Genomic DNA, 26,363 nt, shown 5'->3' with positions numbered 1-26,363 from the left:
GTATATGACTCAGGAGAAAGAGATATACCTGTAAAAGATAGTGAGGACTGCTGAAACTTCATCGGGGCCTCTCAGGATGTATCAGAGGCTCTGCATATGCAGTGCCTCCAGCATATTGTCAAACACTCGTCCCATCCTTCCATCACCTGCCATCAGGAAGAAGGCACCGCAGCATAAGGACCAATTCTATCAGTCTGACTATCAGCTTCTTCTCCCTGGCTGTTAAACTTCATACCGCGTGCTGCTGCCACTCAGCATACACGTGCAACCTGTCTGAATGCCCTACTGTCCACCTCCCCCCACACTCACACTGTTACCCAGCACTCACCACTTTCATCCTTTGTTGCTGCTGTTTCACATCTTTATACCACTGTTTATTTTATTACAATAGTTCCAGTAACATTATCCTGTCTTACATAAACGAGCATCTCTCACTTGACATCAGCCAGTCAATCTTCAGGCCTTGTCACTCAGGGACTTGTGACAATGTTATTTTGTGACTGTATGTGCTGTGTGGGACTATACAGTACATACACACTGTGTTTTGCATTTTGGCCTCAGAGGAACAATGTTTTGTTTAGCAGTATACATGCATATGATTGAATTACAATAAACTTGAACCTATTTACATAATCAAGACTATGTCACATATTGCATAAAGAAGTTAATTTTGAAACAATTCAGACAGAAGTTAAAACACATAGTTATCTTTGAGTCAAATAATAAAAACAGATAGTTGAAAGCGAGTGAGAGGTAGTTCTTTTTGCAATGATCTCCTTCAGAATGAATATTATTAAAAGGCTGTGCTAAAGGATCTTTTACATCCATGGTTGCTTTGGGGCATTGTGAATTTCTTTGTCTGGATATATTTTTTTTCCAATTATCTGAGAAATTAAGGAAGCAAGCGGTTAATCCAGAAATTGCTAATCCCTTTCATTTGTTCCTAATAGAAATTAGTGACGCTGTATGGTGTGTCATTTTTAATTGTGTACATTCCCAGGAAAAGGGAACCAACATAACATTTACAGAGCTCGATTTCCTCACTCCTGTTTCAAGATGGACATCACTGGGATATCCAGAAATCTAGGAGAAGGAAAATAAATCTTGCAGATTTCCATTAATTGAACATCCTGGTCGTAAAATAGTACCTACCTTCATCAGATATAATCTATCTAGAAGCTATCCGGAAGGATTGAATCAGAAAATTCAAGTGGTTAATGAAGCTATAAGTTATGTTAAAGTCATTTAGTGAAGTTAATCAAGTTGCTGCAGTTCATTCTGATTTACTCTGTCTCTGTCTGAAATCGTCAGTTTGTTTATAGGTTGGGAGAACAGAATATACACAAAATGCAATGTTTTTGGACAAAATGGAGTGAGTGTATAGCCAGTCTCATCTATTTCTAACAAACCACTGTGTGGATATTTCTGCTTTAACAGATGATATTTTTCCCATTCCTCTACTCTCCCTTATATACTTTGAATCAGGATTTCCTATTCCCACCGCTCTCAAGTGGTTTTATCCCACAAATGTACCATCAATGTGATTAGCAGTTGTCAAGAATTCCCAACTTTGTTGATGCATACTTTAGGCACCATACCAACTAATATTCAGACTGAGAATAAGTTGGGAGACCTGAAATATCTTTTCCAAATAGCTCTGCCATTCCTGAGGAAAAGCAATAATGAGTGAATATCTGCTGAAACAGATCTTATTCTGTCTTCCTAATCTTTACACTGAATAAATGAAAAGTACAGAAAATCAGAGGATTGGTAGGAAGTGGAATACTGCTGACAGGAAAGGAATTTTATTCTCTGAATTAAAGAACAACAATTAAAGAATGTGAATCTATTATTCTACTTTAATACTAATAGCTCAAATTCCATCACCATGAGGCCTCTTAATTCTCTGCTTGGCTAAATCATTTTCAAATTAACGTGTCAAGTTAAAGTGGTGAAACAAAATTTCAGGCGAGGAGCCAATTCTTAGAAGACTGATAACTTTGTTCAGATGTCTTCTATATGGAAACTAATTATGTGCATATTCTACTTAAAGCAATTTCCAATTTGTATTGAGCAGCTATTGGAGATTAGCTCCATTCCTATTGAAAAGACTACCATCATTTCAAATGGCAACAGTAATGGTCAATAGGAAAGAATTTACTGTATTTTGCACAATTTTATTTACTAATAGATTTTATTTAAATTCCACAAAATAACCGACTGAGAAATTCTGATATAAATTTAGCTTTCATTAATGTTTGTCCTAGCTTTAAAGTTATCATGCAAGAATTCACTGATTGTGGACTTCAGAAAGGTTAAGATGAGGGGACCACACCAGTCCTCAGAGGGATCAGAAGTGGGAAGAGTGAGCATTTTCAAGTTCCTGGATGTCAATATCCCCAAGGATCTATCCTAGGTTTAACTTATCGATGCAGCTACGAAGAAGGCACGACAATGGCTATACTTCATTAGGAGTTTAAGGAGATTTGGTATGTCACCAAAGATAATAGCAAATTTCTACAGATGTACTGTGGAGAGCATTCTGACTGGCTGGATCACTGTCCGGTATTGGGAGGGGGAGACACTACTGCACAGTATCAAAGTAAGTTGCAGGGTTGTAAGCTTAGTCAGCTCCATCATGGGCACTTGCCTCCATAGTATCCAAGACATCTTCAACACGTGATGCCTCAAAAAAGGTGGCGTCCATCATTGAAGGCCCCCATCACCCAGATCATGCCTTGTTCTCATTGCTACCATCAGGAAGGAGGTGCAGAAGCCTGAAGGCACAGACTCAATGATTCAGGAACAGCTTCTTCCCCTCTGCCATCCAATTTCTGAATGGACATTGAACCCATGAACACTACCTCACTACTTTTGTATCTCTATTTTTGCACTATTTATTTTAATAGAAATAATTTAATAGAAAGCAAGAATCAGAATCAGGCTTGGTATGAACAGCACATGTCGTAAAATTTGTTAACTTAGCGGCAGCAGTACAATGCAATACATGAAAATATAGAAAAATAAATAAATCAATTACAGTAAGTGTGGGTGTATATATGCCTATTAAATAGTTACACTAAAATAAGTAGTGCAAAAACAAACAGGAAAAAAGTAGTGAGGTAATGTTCATGGGTTCAATGTCCATTATGTATTGCACTCTACTGCTGTTGCTAAGGTAACAAATGGCACAACCCTTGTCAGTGATAGTAAACTTGATTCAGATTCCGTTTCATCCACAAAACAGGCCATGCCTCCAGACCCCTCTCAATATTCTAGAGGAATATTGTTCCTCTAGAATTAAAGACCACTGTTTAAAAAGATGTTTTTGGCCAAGGCATTTTCTCTCTCTCTCTCTCTCTCAAAGGGCTCAGAGCTTTTGGAACTCCCTCAAAAGACAACGGAAGCAGAGTAATTTAATGTTAAGGCAAAGGTGGGAGGACTTTGATCGGAAACACATAAAAGGTTACTGGGAATAGGTGTGAATGCAGTATTGAGGTTATAATCACATTAGTCTTGAATGCCACAGCACTCTCAAAGTTCAAATTACCCACTCCTGCATCGACTGTGTAAATTCCTTACTTCTGTTACTTACACCAGTGTGTACAGCTAAGAGGAGGCTACTGGAAAATCCTTGTGACAACCAATATGAAGGCTCATTAATAAACTTCATTATATTACCACAGAACCAAATAGAACAGTAGAGGCCCTTCATCCCACAACGTCATGCTGATCTTTTAATCCACTCTAAAATCAATCCACACAGCTTCCCATTTTTCTTTCATCCATGTGCCTAACTTTAAAGCCCCTAATGTAACTGTCTCAACCATCACCCCTGGCAGGTCATTCCACACACTCACCACTCTCTCTGTAAAAAAAAATGCTTAACTCTGACATCTCCCGTAGACTTTCCTCCAATCACCTTGAAATAACCCTGTCCCCTCCCCATATTATCTATTTATAAGCTAGAAAAAAAATTCTCTGGCTATCCACATGATCTATACCTCTTATCATCTTGTGCACCTCAATCAAGCTATCTCTCATCCTCCTTCCTCTAGAGGAAAACAATTAAAAAATTGTTTTTAATACAATTTTAGTGATAGGTTTCTAAAATCCAACAGATTGGGTTGTTGACTGAAAATCTTACGTTTGCTGATGAGGAAGAGTTTCAGTAGTAAGTTAAGCAAAACCACTCTAGCAGCACCTCTTCACCCCAAACTCCACCAGAAAAACATAAAGCAATACAATTAAGGCCTAAAACTGTACATTAGGCCCATGCATTAAGATGACAGGGCCAGATTTAATTTTGTTTTAAATCAGCATTTTGTTTTCAACTGTGTCCACTGATGCACCATCAATAACTCACGCCGAGACTTAGGAAGTGAGATATCGGCTTTTATTGACTGAAGAACAACACTACATCCTGGGGAAAATGAGGGAGAGCAGCAGGCCACAGTCGCCTTTATACAGGGGTCTGTGGGAGGAGCCACAGGGGTAGTCAGCAGGGTCTTGGGAGGAGCCACAGGAGCAGTCAGACAGGTATATCTAGTTCACCACATCCACTAAGCGACATGCTACAATTTTACAGTCTACTGATCCAGACCCTTGCTACTAATGCAAGCAGCACCATCGTATCCAAAAACAAAATGAAATGAAGTGGCTGGAATCTGAAATAATTGCTGGAAACACTCAAGCAGGTCGGGCAAAATCCGTGGACAATAAAATGAGTTAATGTTCCAGGTTGAAGACCTGGTGTCAGACAAAAGCTCTTTTACAAAAAACACTAGTTCCGTTTGTCCCACTGATGCTTGCTGTCCGGCTGAGCTTTCCCCAGCATTTGCTGAACACAAGAGATTCTGCAGATGCTGGAAATCCAGAGCAACACAAGCAATATGCTGGAGGAACTCAGCAGGTCAGGCAGCATCTATGGAAATTAATAAACAGTCAATGTTTCAGGCCAAGACCCTTCATCAGAAACAATGAATATTTATTCCTCTCCATAGGTGCCGTCTGACCTGCTAAGATCCTCCAGCATTTTTTGCGTTATTCTGCCTGGGTAGCCTCCAACCTGATGGTATGAATATTGATTTCTCCTTCCGGTAAAAAAATGTTTTCTCTCCCCCTCCTCTCTTCTATTCCCCACTCTGGCCCCTTAACCCTTCTCATCTGCCTATCACCTCCCCCAGGGTCCCCTCCTCCATCCCTCTCTCCTATGGTCCACTCTTCCTCTCCTATCAGATTCCTCTCTCTCCAGCCCTTTACCTTTCTCACCCACCTGGCTTCACCCATTATCTTCTAGCTATCCTCCTTCCCCTCACCCTACCTCTTTATACTGGCACCTTCTCTCTTTTTTTCCAGTTTTGAAAAAGGGTCTCGACCCAAAACATCAACGGCTTATTCACTTCCACAGACGCTGCCTGCCCTGCTGAGTTCCTTCAGTGTTCCCTGTGTGTTGCTCTGGATTTCCAGTATCTGCAGAATTTCTCATGGTTATTATTTTCTGGTTTTGTTGCATTCCTGTGGGTTAATTTATTGAAACGGTTGAGTAGTTTAAACTACCGGTATTCTCCTGGTCGAACTCCACTGACTTGTTCTGATTACAATTGCATGGTGGCATCTCATAAACGACACAGAAACGACAAACTCTGTTTGTTCCTTTATAAAAGGTATCAGTAGGGAGTTTGGCTATTCTCCCACATGCTGAGCAAAGGTTATTGGAGAAGTGAGGTGCCAGGATTTGGGAAGGTTAGATAATGCAGTGTCTTCTGCTTCCATTAATTATTCTCAGATATGCAGTATAATTAATGATGTCACAAAATATCGTCACAATATTTACGAGGGGTGATTGATAAGTTTGTGGCCTAAGGTGAAAGGAGTCAATTTTAGAAAACCTAGCACATTTATTTTTCCTACATTTACACACTCCAGTGGTCATGGAGCATACAGATCCCATCTTTGTAAAAGTCAGCGTCTTGGACCTCCAGAAAGCAGTCCACAGCAGGGGTGATTGAAAAGTTTGTGGCCTAAGGTAGAAGGAGACGAGTTATACAGCTCTCATTACATGCATGCACAGTTCAACTCTTTGAGTGAAAATGCAGAAAGTTTGAAACTAATAACTTCTGTGGTATTTCTTTCAGATAATTGAAAATTGCAAGTAAACACTGTCTGAGAAAATGGACAACATCGGCCTTCGTATAGTCATCCACTACCTCGGTCTCAAGGGCTTATCACCCAAGGAGGTCCACGAGGACATGGTGGCAACACTAGGGGAGGGTGAAAAATAAATGTGCTAGGTTTCCTAAAATTGACTCCTTCTACTGTAGGCCACGAACTTATCAATCACCCCTCGTAAAGCATGATTAAATTTCCTTGCAATATCAATGCTTGTTTGGTCAGAAATATTGAGAGACCAGGGCCCCTGTGGCCCAAGTTGAACATCCCACACTGTTCCCTGATATCTCACCCCCAACTTCCCAATCTTTCTGGTATCTATACAATTTTATTTTATTTTATTGAGATACAGTACAGATTACAGCCTTAAAGTCATGGTGCCCACCAATCCCCCAATTTAACCCAAGCTTAACCACAGGACAATTTCCATTTCCAATTAACCTACCAACCGATACGTCTTGGGACTGTGGGAGGAAACCAGAGTACCCAGAGGAAACCCAAGTGGTGACGAGGAAGAATATACGAACTCCTTACAGTCAGTAGCGGGAATTGAACCCGGGTCGCTGGTACTGTAAAGCATTGTGCCACTATGCCACCCGAGTCTAAACCTAGCCGCATTTAATGACGACAGATTTTATCTACTGTTAAGCTCACAAAAGAGTGGTCATGAACTGGACCATGAAAGATTTTCTTTAAATCGCACATGTTGGGGATGCTGTAGGCAGTTTTATGGAAAACATTGCTTATTTTCAACTCTTACTGCTAATTCAGCTCCAATGTGTATGTTGAAGCACAATTCACAGTGGAATTATGTCACCAAAGAACCAGGCTGACAAAACAAAAATTGAAAATGGCAGCAAGAATCAGATTTGTGAAGAAGTTAGCGCATAGATAGATATTTAAGCCTAAGTGAACCAAAAATATGATAAATCTTAACAATTTATGAAATACTGCCTATTATACAATCATCATTTTCCATTAGAAATCAGTAATTGTCCAAAATAACATACTGTAGTTCCCTGGCAGCTTGCAAAATAAACATTAAAATGTTTCATTTTTTCTCCAATCTGGCACATTATATCACAGATTTATTTTAAGTTCTCAGGCAAAACAGAGCAATCGATAGAGTCACAGGAAGGGTTCATGACATAAAGCCAGCGCTCAGCTCAGGCTATCAAGGACAGCTGCAGTTCAATGCAGGGAAATATTGTCAGGGTCCACCATCTTGTTTGACGACTCCAGTGGCGAAGCCCGCCGCTTAGAAGAGTACAAAATATTACAGCCAGGAAAAAAAAAAGGAAACAATTCAATACAGAAAAACGTCAGCACAAGTCAAATTCCAGACACCGTCTCTGCTTAAAGGAAATTTAAGTACAATGCTATACACAATATTCAAACTATAAAACTATTCACTGAATAGCCATCACAGTAGGAAATTTAGAAACAGTAAGCAATGCATAGAAAAGGAATAAAAAAAAAACTAAATCAACAGATTAGTACTTGTATAAAAATAGATAAATTGTAGACATCTTGTTTGGTTTTTAACCATCTACCAAAAACAGTCTATTGTAGAGTATCTACCGAAATGTCACAGGATGTTAAATTGAAATGTCTTTGTTTAAACAGAAGCCTTTGAAAAATTAAAAGATTTCCTGTTAAATGATCTTGCACCCAAAGCAGAAAGGTTTACCATTGAATGCAGGGAACTTAGGTGGCACAAAAACGAAATCTACACCATTGCTGAGCCTCACATTCCAATCGCCAATATATGCCTGTAGCTCTGCAATACAACACCAGTCTATAAAGTCCACTCTAAAATACAGAATGAGAGAATTCCACCAAAGGTTCTTGCAAATTTTATGATTTACAGCAAAATAGGCACAGTTCTTCAGCAAGTTTACCCTAAGTGTAGTTGGACAACTTGTCCAGGAAACTGTTGAGTTCAATCCTCGGTCAGTACTGAAACTGATTTCAAAAGGGATTAAAATTAAACTCAGCACTTTGCATGAAAGAAGAGTTGTCTGTAGTTACCAACAGAAGCAAGCATGTCATTTACAAGACAGATTTGTCCACCACTTTAATTTCTCTTGAAGCCACGGCTTTCTGATGCATTCAGTGAGAGCATACACTTGGACAGAAAAGAAAACAGCAACCATTAACAATGGAACCTTTTGCAAAGATGAAGTTAGTGCTTTTGGAAGTGAAGGGATGGTGAAGAAAGAAAACTGACTAGAAAAGCCGGACTGCACTGCTTCATGAAGAAGGGAGTTACCTGGGTTATATTCCCCACTGTTAACTTTTACGTGTATAGATTTTTGTAAGCGTGGAATCAAACTGGGTTTTTCTATTGCAACGCTGCACTTTTCTTAGAAGTAGAATTACCATCAAACACCAGCACATTTTAAAAAGCTTTATCCATTTTTATTAATATAACAATTTGTAAATTATGCTGTTCTATTTCTCAATACTGTCCTTCCCTCCCTTGTAGAATGGAATTTGTCCTCTGTTACTTCCCCATGCAATAAAGCCAATAGGGGAAACACCCAAGCAGAAATCACTGGTAGGTATTCCTGAGCACACATCCATAATTCTTAATTGAATAGTGTTTGCATTTGGTGCTTCCCTACAGAAGTACACAGTAACACAGAATTTGTTGCATATCAGAATCAGATTTAATATCACCGTCATATGTCATGAATTTGTTATGCAGCAGTAGTGCAATGCAATATATATTAAAAACTGCAAAATTACAGCATATAATATATAGATTTAATTTGGCTTTTTAAATTTGGATAGTTAGATACAGCACCTATAAAAAGTATTCACCCTCCTGGAAGTTTTCATGTTTCATTGCTTTGCAACACTGAACCACAGTGGATTTAATTTGGCTTTTTTTGACACTGATCAACAGAAAAAGACTATTTTGTATCAAAGTGGAAACAGATCTATACCAAGTGCTCTAAAAATTACAAATATAAACACAAAATAATTGATTAAGTATTCGCCCCCTTTAATATGACACACCAAAAGACAAAAGAACACTCCAAGCAACTCTGTGAAAAGGTTATTGAAAAGCACGTCAAGAGACAGATACAAGAAAATTTCTAAGTCACTGAATATCCCTCGCAGTGCAGTTAAGTCAATCCTCAAGAAATGAGAAGAATATGGAACAGCTGTAAATCTGCCTAGAGCAGGCCATCCTCAAAAACTGAGCAACCATGCAAGAAGGAAGCCACCAAGAGACCCATGCCAACTCTGGAGGAGTTACAAGCCTCAGTGGCTGAGATGGGAAAGACTGTGCATACAACAACTGTTACCCGGGTGCTTCACCAGTCCCAGCTTTATGGGAGAGTGGCAAAGAGAAAGCCACTGTTGAAAAAAAAACTCACGTGAAGTCTTGGCTAGAGTTTGCCAGAAGACATGTGGGAGACTCTGAAGTCAGCTAGAAGAAGGTTCTCTGGTCTGATTAAACCAAAATCGGTGTAAACCAAACACCTCATATCATCAAAAACACGCCATCCCTACCATGAAGCACGTTGGTGGCTGCATCATGCTGTGGGGATGCTTCATTTCAACAGGCCCTGGAATGCTTGTGAAGGTAGAGGGTAAAATGAATGCAGGAAAATACAGGGAAATCCTCGAGGAAAATCCAAATCAGTCTGCAAAAAAACTGTGATGTAGCTGAAGATTTATTTTCCAGCAAGAGAATGACCCCAAGCAGAAAGCCATTACACAGAAATGGCTTAAAAGCAACAAAATTAATGTCTTGGCTAAGTCAAAGTCCAGACCTCTATCCAATTGAGAACTTGTGGCTGGACTTGAAAAGGACTGATTACCTACAATCCCTATGCAATGTGACAGATGTTGAGCAGATTAATAAAGAAGAATGGGGATAAATTGCAGTGTCCAGATGTGCAAAGCCGATATTGAGGCCTATCCACACAGACTCAAGGCTGTAATTGCTGCCAAAGTTGCATCTACTAAATACTAACTTGAAGGGGTGAGTAATTATCCAATCAATTATTTCTACCAATTTGTAAACTTTGTTTTTGTTTTGACACAGAAGAGTCTTTTCTGTTGATCAGTGTCAAAACTGCCAAATTAAATCTACCGTGATTCAATGTTGTAAAACAATAAAACATGAAAACTTCCAAGGAGGGGAGTGAATACTTTTTATAGGCATTGTATATATTCAAACAGTTAAATTAAATAAGTAGTGCAAAAAGTGAAAAAAAGTAGTGAGGTAGTGTTCATGGGTTCAATGTCCATTCAGAAATCAGATGGTGAAGGGGAAGAAGCTATTCCTGAATCTGTAATATGTGTCATAATCCTGAATATGTAATTGTTACTTCAATTTATTTGGAAGTATTTGCTTATGATATGTGGAAAAGGATTTTGAAGTCAAATCTCTTTAGAAGCTATAAAAATAATTTTAGCAATATTCAATACATTTTTTTTAATCATTTTTAGTGAGGAATCAGTAATTGTGGAGCCTTACCAATTTGCCATGTGGCAAATATACAGGCAGTTTTATTTCCAACTCTATAAGTACTTCAGAGAGTTTTAAATGTTGCTGTTTTTGCTAACTCTTCTTTTACCACCTTAAAACTAGATTTATGTGGCATCACACACAGAAAACGCAAATACTTTGATCAGTTCGGGACAAAAGAAAGTTGCTAATTGTGCATTTACTTCCACATAAACCATCAAAAAGTCCAAGAATAGGGTTTAAAAATTGTGAGTCTGAAAGATAAGTAAGTTCATTTAATCACATAAAAAGGAAAAAGTGTTGTGTCTGTGCGTGTGTTCAGAAAAGGCATTTTATTTTATAGCAATATTTTCAACCATTAAGTCAGAAGAAACTTGAAATTAAATCTAATAGAAAACATTTTTGGAGGCAGTAAGCTACCTTGCCAATTTATTTTGCTTTAGACTTTTTTTAAAATTACCATTTCCTATCTTATTTGTGTTCAGTTTTTTTATCCCCAAGCAAATATCGACACTGATGGGAAGAAAAATCCCTTTATTAACAGGGAATCTTTCATGACTTCTATGCACCCGAAATTTCTGAAACTAATCAAGGAAGAATTTGCAAAGCAATAGCCACGGTACTTCCCGCAATAGCCACGGTACTTCCCGCAAACAGCAACCACCACATAATGTCCATCTTTTAGGGAGCTTGCTTGAGGTACAAGTTCTGACCAGAACACCAAAGAAAGCTTGTCCAGTCTTTTTGAAATATTGTCTAGTGATCAGGTGAGATAGCATTAAAAAAGTTGTCATTTGTCCATTGGGTTACTAAGCAGAGAGAGGCTAACAACTGATGTAACAATCATATAACAATCACAGCACGGAAACAGGCCATTCCAGCCCTCCTAGTCCATAGAAAGGAGGATAAAGCTAGGTGTTCATGAATATTGGCTCAGAGTCCACAAGATTTTTATTTCTATTTGTTCAAGAGTATTCCAAACATTGAGTAAGCAATGAAACATAAAATCAATGGTATATATAATTAGTGCAACTATAAACCAGAACGGAATTTACAAAACAAGATGCTTCCGAAAATATTTAACAGCAAAGCAAACTGCCCGGGTATCAAATATAAAATTAAGATTGATTCGTGACAGAATTATATTCAAAGGTCAAAGTACATTTAATATCAAAGACACGAAAAAGTTTGCAGATGCTGGAAATCCAAAGCAACACACAAAAAGGTCTGGAGGAACTCAGCAGGTCAGGCAGCATCTATGGAAAAGAATGAAGAGTCAACGTTTCAAGCGGAGACCCTTCTTCAGGACTCGGACCTGAAGAAGGGTCTCGGCCAGACCTGTATTTTGTAGGTGTTGCTTTTAATATCAAAGTCTGTATATGTTACCTTGAGATTCAATTTCTTGCCCGCAGTTACAAGAAAAAGACAAATACAATAGAATTTTAGGAAAACTGAACATAAGCGAAGACTGACAACCAACCAATGAGCAGAAGACAAACTGTAAATACAAATAAAACAGAGAGCATGAGTTGTAAAAAGTCCTTGAAAAGTGAGCCTGTAGGTCGTGGAATCAGTTCAGAGTACTGGTGATTGAAGCTACCCACGCCGGTTCAGGAGCCTGATGGTTGTAGGGTATTAACTGTTCCTGATCCTAATAATGTAGCACCTGAGGCTTCTACACCTCCTGCCGGATGGTAGTAGCGAGTAGTGTGCACGGCCTGGATGATGGATGAAGCATTTCCTTAACGCGATAATTCCGGTAAATATGAAGCAACCCTTCACCCTCCCCCTCTAAATCCGAGTTTTTAAAATTTATTTTTAAAATATAACATGGAGGTAAGCATTGCAGAATTGACAAGTAAAGTGCAAGTGGAACAGCGGGGAGCAAGGTGCACAACACCGGATATCTGCAGAATCTGGTGCGTTGAAAATTCAAGGCATTATAAAGTAGATCAAAACGAAATGTTAACAAGAGTCTCTGTTCGCATGCTAATTCCACTCTCGCTCAGGCGTTTCCCCGAAATGACTTTCTTTTAAAACTTTTCACAGGATTGTTTTAAATAAATCCCCTTGGAGATCAAAACCCTTAAAGAGAGTACACTAAAATTCCCGCTGATCACAGATAAACTAAACTACATTTAGCACTGCAAGAAGAATGACCTCAATCCAGGTTTCAAACAGGCAAGGTACACTGTGCAGCGAAAGTTTTATTTACCTGTGGGTCCATTCACACCGAATGCATACTAACTTTAATATGAACGCACATTGAGGAAATGAACATTAAATTAAGCGAAGTAAAGCCAGTTTGTGCTTAGTTTTGTCAGTCTGTCCAACACGGCGGAATGTATGTCACAGATAACGAATGGTGCAAGAAAATAAAACTAATATAATTTAAAACACTCATATAAGAGTTTTTAGTTCAGTAGCATCAGTGAAGCGGCAGTTCTGAAGTCTAACCTTTACCTTCGGAGTAAATTCCACACAGAATCTGCAGAACCCTCGGAAGAGTGGTGGGATCTAGAGAGTCGATGTAGTTCTCCAGACAGAGCGCCATCGCCATGCGACGCTCCCTGAGCCGCGGGTGCGTCCTAAGAAATTATAGCCGGCGCGGCGAGCGCAGTTCTCACTCTCCCCCGCCCACCATGTCTCAGCTCCGCCCCCTCCTCGCCTGGCAGGGCAACCCCACCACACACACACACACACACACACACACACACAATGCCAGTCCTCCCCCATTCACGCATGGCTATATTCATAGAGGCCTTCTCCAACCACAACCTGTTCCACGTGTCCCCCGCACCCCCTACCAGAAGATACACATTGGACCTGGTCCAGTCTCCCCCTTCATCCAGCTCCACTCGGCCATTGTCCCCAATCTACCTGCCCAAACCATCCTCATTCCAGTCGTTCAGACAGTTGAGAGCTGCCTGTGACAAGTCTATCTCCACTTCCACGCTGGGACAGTCAGTCCATCAATGTTCCACCCAGCTCTATTTTCCCACCTCCACTTTAAACAGGATCAGTCTCTGTTTGGCCCCCTAACCACACTGCCAAATCCAGCCTGAACCCTGCCTATCCAACATTACAGCCTTTGTTCTAGTCTGCATAGGCAACTCCAGAGCACTTGCACATCTATTTCAATAAGTCTCCATTTCAGTAAGTCTTGCCCTCTGGAACTTCTCAAATTTTCCACAGCCAACCCCCCTCCCCCACCCCACATATCTCCTGCACAGATTCCCCACATGGACTGTGGCTGGCTGTTTGCTCTGAGTGCAGCTGCTGATGGTGGGAGCTGTGGCCCCGGAGATGACTGCCTTGTCTCATTGTGGTGGCTCATTCTTATCTGCAGCATCACAAGTTCATCCTGTAGAGCTGCAGTGGGCGACAACGCCACTAAACGTCTCATTTTGCAATCTCAAACAATATCAACTTGCCAGAATTTTTCTCAACACTTTTTATAAATGAAGTCTACAGACGAGGTAGTGACAAGGCTGCAAGGTAACACTGAGGATTTATGAGAGGCACTTGCAAATTCACACCTTTTAAAGTGTCAGTTTTTCTAGCAGATTAGTGTCTACATTTTACAGTGATAATTATGAGGATCTATTTTTCAGATTGACACGAGGCAGATTCTTCATGCAAGGTACAGACAAGGAAACAGCTGCAACTCGGCATCTCCCCATCTGCTGCCTAGCGGCTCATACAGTTGGTTCCTGAGTTTTGCTGCAACGAACATGACCCAAAGAAATACCTGACTGTTTGTTCATAGATGCTGCCTGACCTTTTAAGTTAAGCCAGCATTTTGTGTGTTGTGCACATTACCAAGGAAGAATCTTGTTTCCTATTGCTTGAAAGGTCAGCCAAGTGAAGGGGAATTACCCCTTGCACGCAGACATCTCAGAGACTGCTTCCCAAGCAGTCGCACCTATGAACTTCATCCAATACTGAGCCATCACTGCTATTGTTTGCAGTGATCTTTTACGAGAAAAAGCATGAGAAAAAGTATGAGAAAAAGTATTGAGTTGTTTCCTTGGTTTGTCTTCTGATGGCATATAGTTGCTAGGTTTCATCAGTACCATCTTCAACCAATGGTGTCCTGGAATGGTACACTTATCTTTCTCAATGTACATTTTATCACTGATATACACTGGATTCTCATTAAGGACATGGTTTTAAAAAAACTTGTCTTGTCAGTTGCCTTCAGTGACTGAATGCATACCCTCTACTTTAGAAGTCACAAAATTAAAGGTGGCAAACTTTCTGGAAACATAAAATCCACGATCAGTCTTGATAAAATGTTTAAGATGTCAAGATAAAGAAAAGATCTTGAAGGCAGCTGCTCAAGGTGCCAGAAAGAGAAATGGGCCATTGATGATAGAAGGGAAAAGAGTTCTTTTTTTTATCCTGACATAAGTTACGATCTTTTGAAGAGGCGGAAGAAATTTAATTCAATGAAAAAATCCTTATGGGAAAAGGGTTATAAATTTATATTGAGCTACCCAGCAACATTGATAATTTTTCTGGATGACGAAGAAAGAAGATTTTTTACTGATCATCAGAAAGTGGAGGAATTTGTACAAGAACTCCCTAATATTTGCGAGATGCGGTAAAGAATTATAGAAATGAAATGGATTAAAGATGAAGATTGAGATAGGGATTGGACTTGATGGACATTTATGAGTAGAAGAACATAAATAAACTTTAAGTATATGATAGAAGGGGAACAAGAAAAAAGAAAATAATTGAGGAACATTAATTGGGAGTAGAGACATTAATTTTTTTTTCTTCTTCACTTATATATATCTTTTTTTTCTCTTTTTTTTGCGGGGGAGCTGGAGGAGCTTCTGATCGATGGCTGCGGGATTCACGTGTGTAATCATGGCGATTGCCATGACCCGTAAAACGGAGGGGGTTAATGTGTTTCTTTTCATTCACAACATTAGTGGGGGGGTATTTTGTTATTTTTTTCTATATCAATTATCTTTCTTCTATTTTTCTTTTTTTGCCTGGATGATTGGGGGAGAGACACATAGCAACATGGAGAATTTTAAAGAGATTCCCCAAGGTATTATGAATGACTAATTTACTTAATTTTTAAAGTTTTAATGTTAATGGGCTTAATGGACCTGTGAAAAGAAAAAGAGTTTAAACATATATTAAGAAAATGAAAGGAGATATAGCTTTTTTGCAGGAAACACATTTAACAGAGACAGAACATCTGAAATTAAAGAGAGATTGGGTTGGAAGTGTTATTGCAGCTTCATTTAACTCAAAATCGAGGGGAGTTGCAATTTTGGTTAATAAAACCTTACCAATTAAAATACAAAATGTATTAATTGATTCTGTAGGGAGATATGTGATTATACATTGTCAAATCTTTTCAGAATTATGAACTCTTATGAACATTTATGCACCAAATGAAAATGATGCAAAATTCATACAAGAAGTTTTTTTGAATTTGGCTGATGCACATGATAAAATATTAATAGGTGGAGATTTTAACTTTTGTTTAGACCCAGTTCTAGATAGGTCAACTAAAGCTGTTACAAAATCAAAAGAAATAAAGTTAACTTTATTATTAATGAAAGACTTAAATCTGATTGATATATGGAGAAAAATTAATCCAAGAGAAAGAGATTATTCATTTTATTCAAATAGACATAAAACTTATTCAAGGATTGATTTTTTCCTATTATCAAAGAACATTCAGGATAGAGTGAAAAGTGTGGAATATAAAGCAAGAATACTGTCAGATCATTCCCCTTTGATAATGACAATGATAATGATGGATAAGGAGGAATTGATTTATAGATGGAGATTTAATTCAATTTTATTAAAACATCAAGACTTTTGTGATTTTATGAAAAAAACAGATCCAATTTTTTTTGGATACATATTCACATTCAGTTGAGGATAAATTTGTATTATGGGAGGCGATGAAAGCATATTTGAGGGGTCAGATAATAAGTTATACTTCTAAAATTAAGAAGGAATATATGGTAGAAATAGACCAATTAGAAAAAGAGATTACAAAATTAGAAAAAGAATCCCAAAGATATACGACAGAAGAAAAAAGAAGACAACTTGTTAATAAAAAATTACAATATAATACACTCCAGACGTATCGAGCAGAAAAAGTAATTATGAGAACTAAACAGAGATATTACGAATTAGGTGAAAGATCACACAAGATTCTTGCTTGGCAGTTGAAAACAGAACAGGCTTCCAAAACAATAAATGCAATTAGAACAAGTGCAAATAAGATTACTTATAAACCTTTAGAAATTAATGAAACTTTAAAAAAATTTTACTCCAAATTATATCAATCAGAATCACAAAATGAGATTGCTGAGATAGAATTTTTTTTATCACAAATAACTCTTCCAAAATTAAATTTGGAAGAACAGAAAGGACTAGATATGCCCTTTACATTAAAAGAGGTTGAAGAAGCTTTAGGATCACTTCAGAGTAATAAATCCCCAGGAGAAGACGGTTTTCCACCTGAATTTTATAAAAAATTTAAAGATTTATTATTCCCTCTTTTTATGGAGTTAATATATCAAGTGGAAAGAACGCATAAACACCCACAATCTTTTTCGACAGCGATCATAATAGTATTGCCAAAAAAAGATAGAGATCCTTTAAAACCAACATCATATAGGCCTATCTCTTTGTTGAATACAGATTATAAAATAATAGCAAAAATTTTATCTAATAGAATATCTAAATATTTACCAAAATTAATACATATGGATCAAACAGGCTTTATTAAAAATAGACAATCAATGGATAACGTAACTCGGTTACTTAGCATCATTCATCTGACACAAAAGAGAGAGGAAATGAGTGTGGCAGTTGCTTTGGATGCAGAAAAAGCATTTGATAGATTGGAATGGGACTTTTTATTTAAGGTATTGGAAAAATATGAATTAGGAAAATCTTTTATAAAATGGATTAAAACCTTAAATACTAGTCCCCAAGCTAAAGTAGTGACAAATGGTCAAATTTCAACATCATTCCACTTAACAAGGTCAACTAGACAAGGCTGCCCATTATCACCTGCCCTATTTGTATTGGCGATAGAACCATTAGCTGAAATAATTAGAACGGATTCAGATATTGTGGGTTTCAGAGTTAACCAAGAAGAATATAAGGATAATTTATTTGCTGATGATGTTCTGATTTATTTAACAAACCTATCGCAATCATTGCATAAATTATCTTTTAGATTGGAAGAATATGGGAAAGTATCGGGGTATAATGTAAACTAGGATAAAAGTGAAATTTTACCCCTTACCAAAGGAGATTATAGTCAATGTCGACTAGTAACTCAATTTAGATGGCCAACAAATGGTATAAAATATTTAGCTATAAGAGTCGATAATGATATAAAGAATTTATATAAATTAAATTATTTGCCATTATTGAAAAAAAACAAAAGAAGATCTTGATAAATGGATGATGTTACCAATAACATGAATAGGTAGAGTTAATGCTGTAAAAATGAATATATTTCCTAGATTACAATATTTATTCCAAACATTACCAATACAACTGCCTCAGAAGTTTTTTCAAGAATTGAATAAATGTGTGAGGAAGTTTCTTTGGAAAGGTAAGATGTCAAGAATATTGTTGGAAAAATTGACATGTAAATTTGAGTTAGGAGGGTTACAACTTCCAAATTTTAAGAATTATTACAAAGCAAATCAATTTAGATTTATTGCATTTTTTTTTGATTAAGAAAAACCGGCATGGATTCGAATAGAACTAGATAAGATAGGAGAAAATATACCAGAAGATTTTATATATAAATGGGAATCCCAATGGATACAGGAAAAGAAAGAATCTCTTATATTAAGACATTTGATTGATTTATGGAATAAGGTAAAAATGGATGATGAGATAAAGAAATCCTTATTAGCAAAAAGAACCCTAATTCAAAATAGGCTTATTCCTTTTACAATGGATAATCAACTTCTATATAACTGGTTTCAAAAAGGGATCAGATATATAGGTGACTGTTTTGAAGGAGGTATATTGATGTTGTTTGATCAATTAAAAAATAAATATAAAATATCAAATAACACTCTTTTCTGTTATTTTCAATTAAAGGCCTATTTACGAGATAAACTGGGTCAAACAATGTTAATGCCAAAACCTAATGAAATAGAAATCTTAATTCAAAAAGGAAAAATTAAAAAATTTACATCTTGTATGTATAATTTGATTCAAAAACAGACAATTAAACCAGGAATTCATAAGTCAAGACAAAAATGGGAAACTGATTTGAATATTAAAATTGATGAAAAAAATTGGTCAAGACTATGTCTTGATAGTATGATAAATGCAATAAATGTCCGACTTAGATTAGTACAATACAATTTTTTACATCAACTATACATAACACCACAGAAAATAAATAGATTAAATTCAAATTTATCTGACCAATGTTTTCTATGTAATCAAGAAATTGGTACCTTTTTACATTCTACTTGGTCTTGTTTTAAAATTCAACCTTTTTGGATAAATTTAAGACTTTTACTGGAACAAATTATTGGAATACAATTTCCACATAGCCCGATATTATTTTTATTAGGTGATATTGAAGGGATAATACCGAAACCTAAATTGAATAAATATCAGAAAAAATTTATAAAAATTGCATTGGCAGTAGCCAAAAAAGCTATTGCAGTTACTTGGAAATCAGATTCATATTTAACTATGGACCATTGGAATAATGAAATATATAGCTGCATTCCACTTGAAAAAATTACTTATAATTTAAGAAATGAATATGATATATTTTTGAAAATTTGGCAACCCTATCTACAAAAGATTGGATTAAATATATAGGTCCTTTGAAGATAAAACTATAAGTCATTTGGGGAAAATAAAAACTAAAGTTAGCTTGAACTCCATGGAGCATGTGGGGATCCTCCGATATCCAGGCAATCTTTCTTTCTTTCTTTTTTCTTTTTTTTTCTTTTCTTTTTTTTCAGATAGGGATCTAAGGGGGAAGGGTTATGGGGAGGGGGAGGGTTAATATTAATTTTTCACTATTCTAATATTCTATTCATTTTATGTAATACTCTTAAAAATTTAATAAATAAATAAAAATTTAAAAAAGAAGTCACAATGGAACACTCAAAAAGAAGAGACGACATGAATCTCTGAAAGCATAACTTGCTTCAAGTTTAAATACATGATAAACTTATTAGCAATGAAACATAACATATCATTTTTCCTGCCTGTTTTATCAAAAGCATCATTGTGATCTTTTACATACAAAGCATTCAAAAATCAGCATCGGGAAAAGTCTGCTAAACTGGTATTCTTCAAGCATGAATTCAGCTGAGGATAAATGTCTTTGAGTTTTCATGTCCTTCTAAATATTAAAATTTAAACTCTCTCAATAATTATCATTATTTTATTTAGAGTTACATATCAGTACAGGCCCTTCCTGCACTGCCTACAACCAATCTATTTAATACTATCCCAATCACAGGAAAATTTTTATAACGACCAATTAACCTGCTAACCAGTACAAATTGGACTGTGGGAGGAAACCAGAGCACCTGGAGGAAACCCGTGCACTCACGTGAAGAATATTAAAACTCCTTACGGACAGCACTGGACTTGAACTTTGAACTCTGGAACTCCCTGAATTGTAATAGCACTGTGCTAACCACTACACTACCATACCACCAACGGTGTTATTGTTTTCTTCAGATAATATTTTCATCCATTCTTTGGAGTTTCTGTTAATCTTTACTTTCTCAGTGGGATTATCTAAATCTGTTTGTCAACAGTGGTGGGTATTTAAATCAACATGTTACTTATCTACAACAGTCATTTAAAAATGAACTGGAAGTATCTGATCATCTGATTATTATATAGAGTGACAACATGCAACAAGATAATAGGTCTCTTTTTCCTCTGGGTTGCTGCCAGCATTTCCCATCCCCTTCTGTGTGTCTGGAAGGCAAGTCCAATTGGCCAGCAGTTTCTCAAGCTGAGTAACGTGCTTCTGGGTCAATGCTGAGCCATTAGAATGTAACTGGCTGATTCACGTGAGCAAGTTGAACAAGATCCAGGGATGGAACACATTTGTCAGACAGCCAAGCCCCCATCTACCTTGTCAAAAATGTCACATTATTAAATGGTTCTGAATTATCTCTGACATTTATCAAATCAACCTATACACTCAGTATATAGGTCCTATACCTAATAATGTGGCTACTGAGCGTAGGCTCGTGGTCTTTTGCTCCTGTAACCCATTCACTTCAAGGTTTGATGTGTTGTGTATGCAGCGACGCTCTTTTACACACCACCATTGTAATGCACAGTCATTTGAGTTACTCTTACCTTCCTGTCAGTTTGAAGCAGTCTGGCCATTCTCTGTTGGTCTCTCTCCTTAACAAGGCAATTTTCAAGGTTGGATAGATTCTTGCATAGTAGGGGAATTAAGGGTTGTGGGGAAAAGGCAGGTAGGTGGAGATGAGTCCATGGCCAGATCAGCCATGATCTTATTGAATGGTGGAGCAGGCTTGATGGTCCAGTTGGCCTACTCTTGCTCATATTTCTTATGTTCACCGATCGAACTGCTGCTCATTGGAGACTTTTTGTTTCTCACCCCATTCTCTATAAACACTAATGACTGTTGTCCATGCAAATCCCAGGAGATCTGCAGTTTCTGAGACGCCCAAACCACGCTGTCTGGCACCAAGAGTCATTCCACAGTCAAAGACACTTAGAACACATTTCTTCCCCATTCTGGTGTTTGGTCTGAAGGACAACTGAACTGCTTGACCACGTCTGCATGCTTATATGCATTGAGTTGCTGCCACATGATTAGCTGATTAGGGACCTGCACCATCAACAAGCAGGTGTGCCCATGTACTTAATAAAGTGGCCACTGAGTTTATGCTTTAAAATAATTGAAATTTTAAAAATAACAAAGGATTTTGACACGTTCAGATAAGGGTTTGATATTAGTAAATAAGGGCCAGTTGTGAGTGCTAATATAGCTTTGCCCATGAAATTCAAAGTTCAAAGTAGATAATGTCAGCATATACTACCTTGAAATTAATTTTCTTGCAGGCATTCACAGTAGAACACAGAATCAATGAAAAAACACATTCAGACAAAACTGACAAACAACCTCTGTACAAAAGAAGACAAACAGTGAAAATTATCACAACAATAACAAGCAAGAAGCAAGCTGGATCAGGGAGGAAAAAGAATGTACACACATGATTGAAGAAATGCAAATACCAGAAGTTACAATGGATACCCTGAAAGAGATTATAAAAATTATCGACAACAAGGAAAGCACTGGAAGTGATAATATTCATAATTATTGGTATAAAAATTTACTTGCCTTCATCTGTACCTTTTAATGCATATCAAAAATTTTCTTAAAAATCCTGAAAAAGTGCCTGAATTTTTGACAGAACATAAAACGTATTTTACGTAAAGGGGAAATCACAAAAGATCAACTATATATAAAATTGTAACATCATGTATCTTGCAACTAATCACCACTCAATGAGATAACCACGATATACTTACGGAAGAGCAGAAAGGATATGAAAAGGGTAGAGTAGGATGTAAAAAAACTGATAATAGATTCCATAATTCTAAATCGAGCTCAGAGGAAAATCAGAAATCTTTTGTGTTGCTATATTTATTACCAAAAGGCATTTGACTCTATCCCACACTCAAGGTTAATAGAAGTTCTTTATATATATAAACTACACCCTAAACTTGTGAAATTCCTGCAACATTTGATGATGCATTGGCGTACTGTAATCACCCTATCAATTAACAACTGAAAAAGAACAACCAATCTTATCAAAATAAACTGTGTCATTTTATAAGGAGACTTTCTAGGCCCACTATTGTCTTGTCCAGCTTTAAACCCGATCTCTAATTTACTGAATTGGACAAAAATTAGGTATCACATCAGCAACAATGAAATGAGCTAGACCTTAACATACCTTCTGTACATGGATGATTTGAAATTATATGCTCCTTTATCAGTTAGCTGAAACAATTAGTTCTAATAGTAGAAATATTTACGAAAGATATAAACATGAACTTTGAACTGGATAAATGCAGAATATTAAACATAAAGAAAAGTGCAATAGAGTTAATAGAATAGGAATCAGGGTAGCAGGATACAATACAACCAATGGATGAGTATGAACATATAAATATCTGGAATATCAACAAGGAAGGAAAATAGATCTAGTGTAATAAAGGAAAAACTTTTGACAGAATTTACTTCAAGGCTCAAGAAAATCTGCTAAACAAAGCTCAACAGTAAAAATATAACAAAGGCAGTAAACACTTTCGCTATACCTATATTAATGTATTTTTTAGCATAATATCTTGGTCTGAAACCGATCTACAAAATTTACGAAGGAAAATAAGAACTGAATTGACAACTTAGATTAACAGCTTCCTAGGACAGAAGGGGGAAGAGGAATACAGACATTAAAAATCTACATAGCAGTTAGATAAAACTTCTAAGGATATAATTTTATCAATGAAAACAGCAATTGGCACACCACACAAGCACAGAAAAATACACCACTAAATTTAAATGAGAGCACAACCCATAAAAATGAAGAAATTATCACTTTTGAAGAAAAAGTTAAGCAATGGAAGAGCATGACCCTCCATAGAAGGCATTCCCATGAACTCAGCAGACTAGATGCTGATAAGGAAATGTCGAGCCCCTGCTCAGAGTTGGAGACCTCTTCCCAGAAACAGAAGGGTTCCTTGTGGTAATGCAGGATCAGGTGGTTAACACAAAAAATTATCAAAAGTCTATAATAAAAGACCAACAAACTCCAAATGATAAATGTAGAAAACGTAGAGAAAAAATAGGAACAATCCAACACATTACAGGATCCTGTAGCAGTTTAACACAATCTGATTATTTACACAGTCACAATCAATTGGCAAACACCATTCATCAAAATGTTGCTTTAAAATGCAAACTCATAAATGAATTCACACCTTACTATAAATACCACCCTGATCTGGTTTTAGAGTCAGAATACCACAAATTATATTATACCTTCTCAGTTACTACATTTAAGACAATCCATAACAACCATCTGGATGTAAGAATATAGGATAAACAAGCAAGAACAAAATAGATATAACCTTTCCAAACACACATCCTGTACCTTGTAGAAATCAGTAAGTGAAAAAACACCAGAAATATGCTGAATTAAAAGAGGAAGAAAAGAAATAAAAAAATTGACACAATAGTCAGATAGGGCTTCTAAGCATATATTTTCATCATTGAAAACAGGATTCCACACTACACGATCATTTGCAATTCTGATAAGAAGTACACACCACTAAAATGAAAGCACAATCCAAGTCAAGTCAAGTTGAGTCACTTTTATTGTCATTTCGGCCATAACTGCTGGTACAGTACATAGTAAAAATGAGACAACGTTTTTCAGAACCATGGTGTTACATGACACAATACAAAAACTAGACTGAACTACGTAAAAAAACAACACGGAGAAAGCTACACTAGTCTACAGACCTACACAGGACTGCGTAAAGTGCACAAAAACAGTGCAGGCATTACAATAAATAATAAACAGGACAATAGGGAAAATAAAGATAACTATAAAAATAAAGATAAAAGTAAAGAAACTATCACTACTGAAGAAGTAGTTAACCAATGGAAGGCATGACCCTCATAGAACATACAGCATATTCCAGGCCCTTCATCCCACAATGTTGTGCCGACCACGTTACCTACTCGAGAAACTGCCTAGAATTTCCCTACCGCATAGCCCTCTGTTTTTCTAAGCTCCAATTCTACCACCATCACTGGCAGTGCATTCCACACACCCACCACTCTCTGTGTGAAAAACTTAACTCTGACATCCTCTCTGTACCTACTTCCAAGCATCTTAAAACTATGCCCCCTTGTGGTAGCCATTTCAGCCCTGGGAAAAAGCCTCTGACTATCCACATGATCAATGCCTCTCATCATCTTATATACCTCTATCAGGTCACCTCTCATCCTCCATCACTCCAAAGAGAAAAGGCCAAGTTCATTCAACCTACTTTCATATGACACACTCTCCAATCCAGGCAACATCCTTGTAAATCTCCTCTGCACACTCTCTCTATAGTATCCACATCCTTCCTGTAGTGAGGAGACCAGAACTGAACACAGTACTCCAAGTGAGATCTAATTAATGTCTTACATAGCTGTAACATTACCTGAAGGCTCTTGATCTCAATCCGACAGTTGATGAAGGCAAAATACGCCTTCTTACCAACACTGTCAACCTGTGTGCAGATTTAAGTGTCCTAAGGACACCAACTGGCAAGATCTCTCTGATCCTCCACACTGCCAAGAGCCTTGACATTGATATTATATTCTGTCTTCAAATTTGACCTACCAAAATGAACCACTTCACACTTACCTGGGTTGAACTCCATCTGCCACTTCTCAGCCCAGTTTTGCATCCTATTGATCTCTCGCTGTAACCTCTGACAGCCCTCCACACTATCCACAGCACCCCCCAACTTTTGTATCAACAGTAAAGTTACTAACCCAACCTTCTACTTCCTCACCCAGGTCGTTTATAAAAATCAAAAGTGGAGAGGTCCCTGAACAGATCCCGATGGAACACTGCTGGTCACCAACCTCCATGGTGGACAGCCCACAAGCTCAGCAGACTAGACGTCGACAAGCAAGCATCGAACTCCTGGCTCAGAGTTGGAGACCTCGTCCTGGGAATAGAAGAGTCCCTTATGGCAATACAGGACCCGCTGGTTAACACAAAAGAAATTATCAAAAATAGGTAAGACTAGACCAACAAATTCAAGATTATAAATATAGAAAATGTCAAGAGAAACCAGAAACAATGCAATTCATTACAGGATCCTGCAGAAGTTTAACTCATTCTGATTACTTAAATGGAAAACATCATTCACCAAAATCTTGCTTTAAAATATAAACTCATAAAACCACATCTTTCTATAAATACAAGCCTGATCCAGTTTAGAGTCAGAATCCCACAAATTATATTACGACTGATGTGTTATTACAGATAGGACAATCCAAATCTGGATATAATAATACAAGATAAAGAAGCAAACACAAATTATTCAATCGATATACTGTAGGCACTTCAAACACACATTACATACAGAAATCACTAAGTGAAAACACCAGCTATATGCTGAATTAAAAGAGGAAATTGTAAGACTTTGGAACATCAACAGGGCATACATTGTCCTCATTGTAATGTCTACAACTGGTATCATTCCAAAGTCACTACACAAAAGCATTAAACAATTACACCTACACAGCAATATTTATGTAAATCTTCAGAAAATAACAATATTAAACACCACTAGAACTGTCCAAAAGTTCCTAGCAATTGAGAAATGTGTGTGTTTAACTATGCCCATAGTTCAGGTTTTACCAGTCTGAGCTGAGAAAAAAAAACATACATACATAAATGAATAAATAAAAATTAACACGCGTGCGCACACACACACATATACATATACAGCAGCCATCATCAGAGTGGACTGAGTCGGAGTGGGATGGCTTTGGCTCAATCAGGCTTCGGTGAGAAACAGGCAGAGGCGAGGGTAGGTTCCAGTAAGTTTCTGTTTTTCTTTTTTTTTGTTCAGACTAGAGAATATG

At 37.2% G+C, this 26,363-nt stretch overlaps 1 protein-coding gene across 2 annotated transcripts in view; it reads right to left on the bottom strand.

Moving 5' to 3' along the window:
- The window catches only part of themis (thymocyte selection associated), a 55,868-nt gene extending 42,629 nt beyond the window's left edge, over positions 1–13,239 (bottom strand). Inside the window, exon 1 of one of the 2 annotated variants that reach the window (XM_073057319.1) lies at positions 13,124–13,239. In XM_073057319.1, the coding sequence (XP_072913420.1) occupies positions 13,124–13,220 (97 nt within the window). In that variant the 5' untranslated portion in view covers positions 13,221–13,239. Of the gene's footprint in view, positions 1–13,117 lie in introns of both variants that reach the window. The other variant, XM_073057318.1, reaches the window with a different exon arrangement.
- Positions 13,240–26,363: the final 13,124 nt, after the last annotated feature.

Source organism: Hemitrygon akajei, chromosome 9, assembly GCF_048418815.1.
Source record: "Hemitrygon akajei chromosome 9, sHemAka1.3, whole genome shotgun sequence".
Classification (NCBI taxonomy): domain Eukaryota; kingdom Metazoa; phylum Chordata; class Chondrichthyes; order Myliobatiformes; family Dasyatidae; genus Hemitrygon; species Hemitrygon akajei.
The sequence above is the reverse complement of the archived record's forward strand: the minus strand, read 5'-3'. Positions and strand labels throughout refer to the sequence as shown.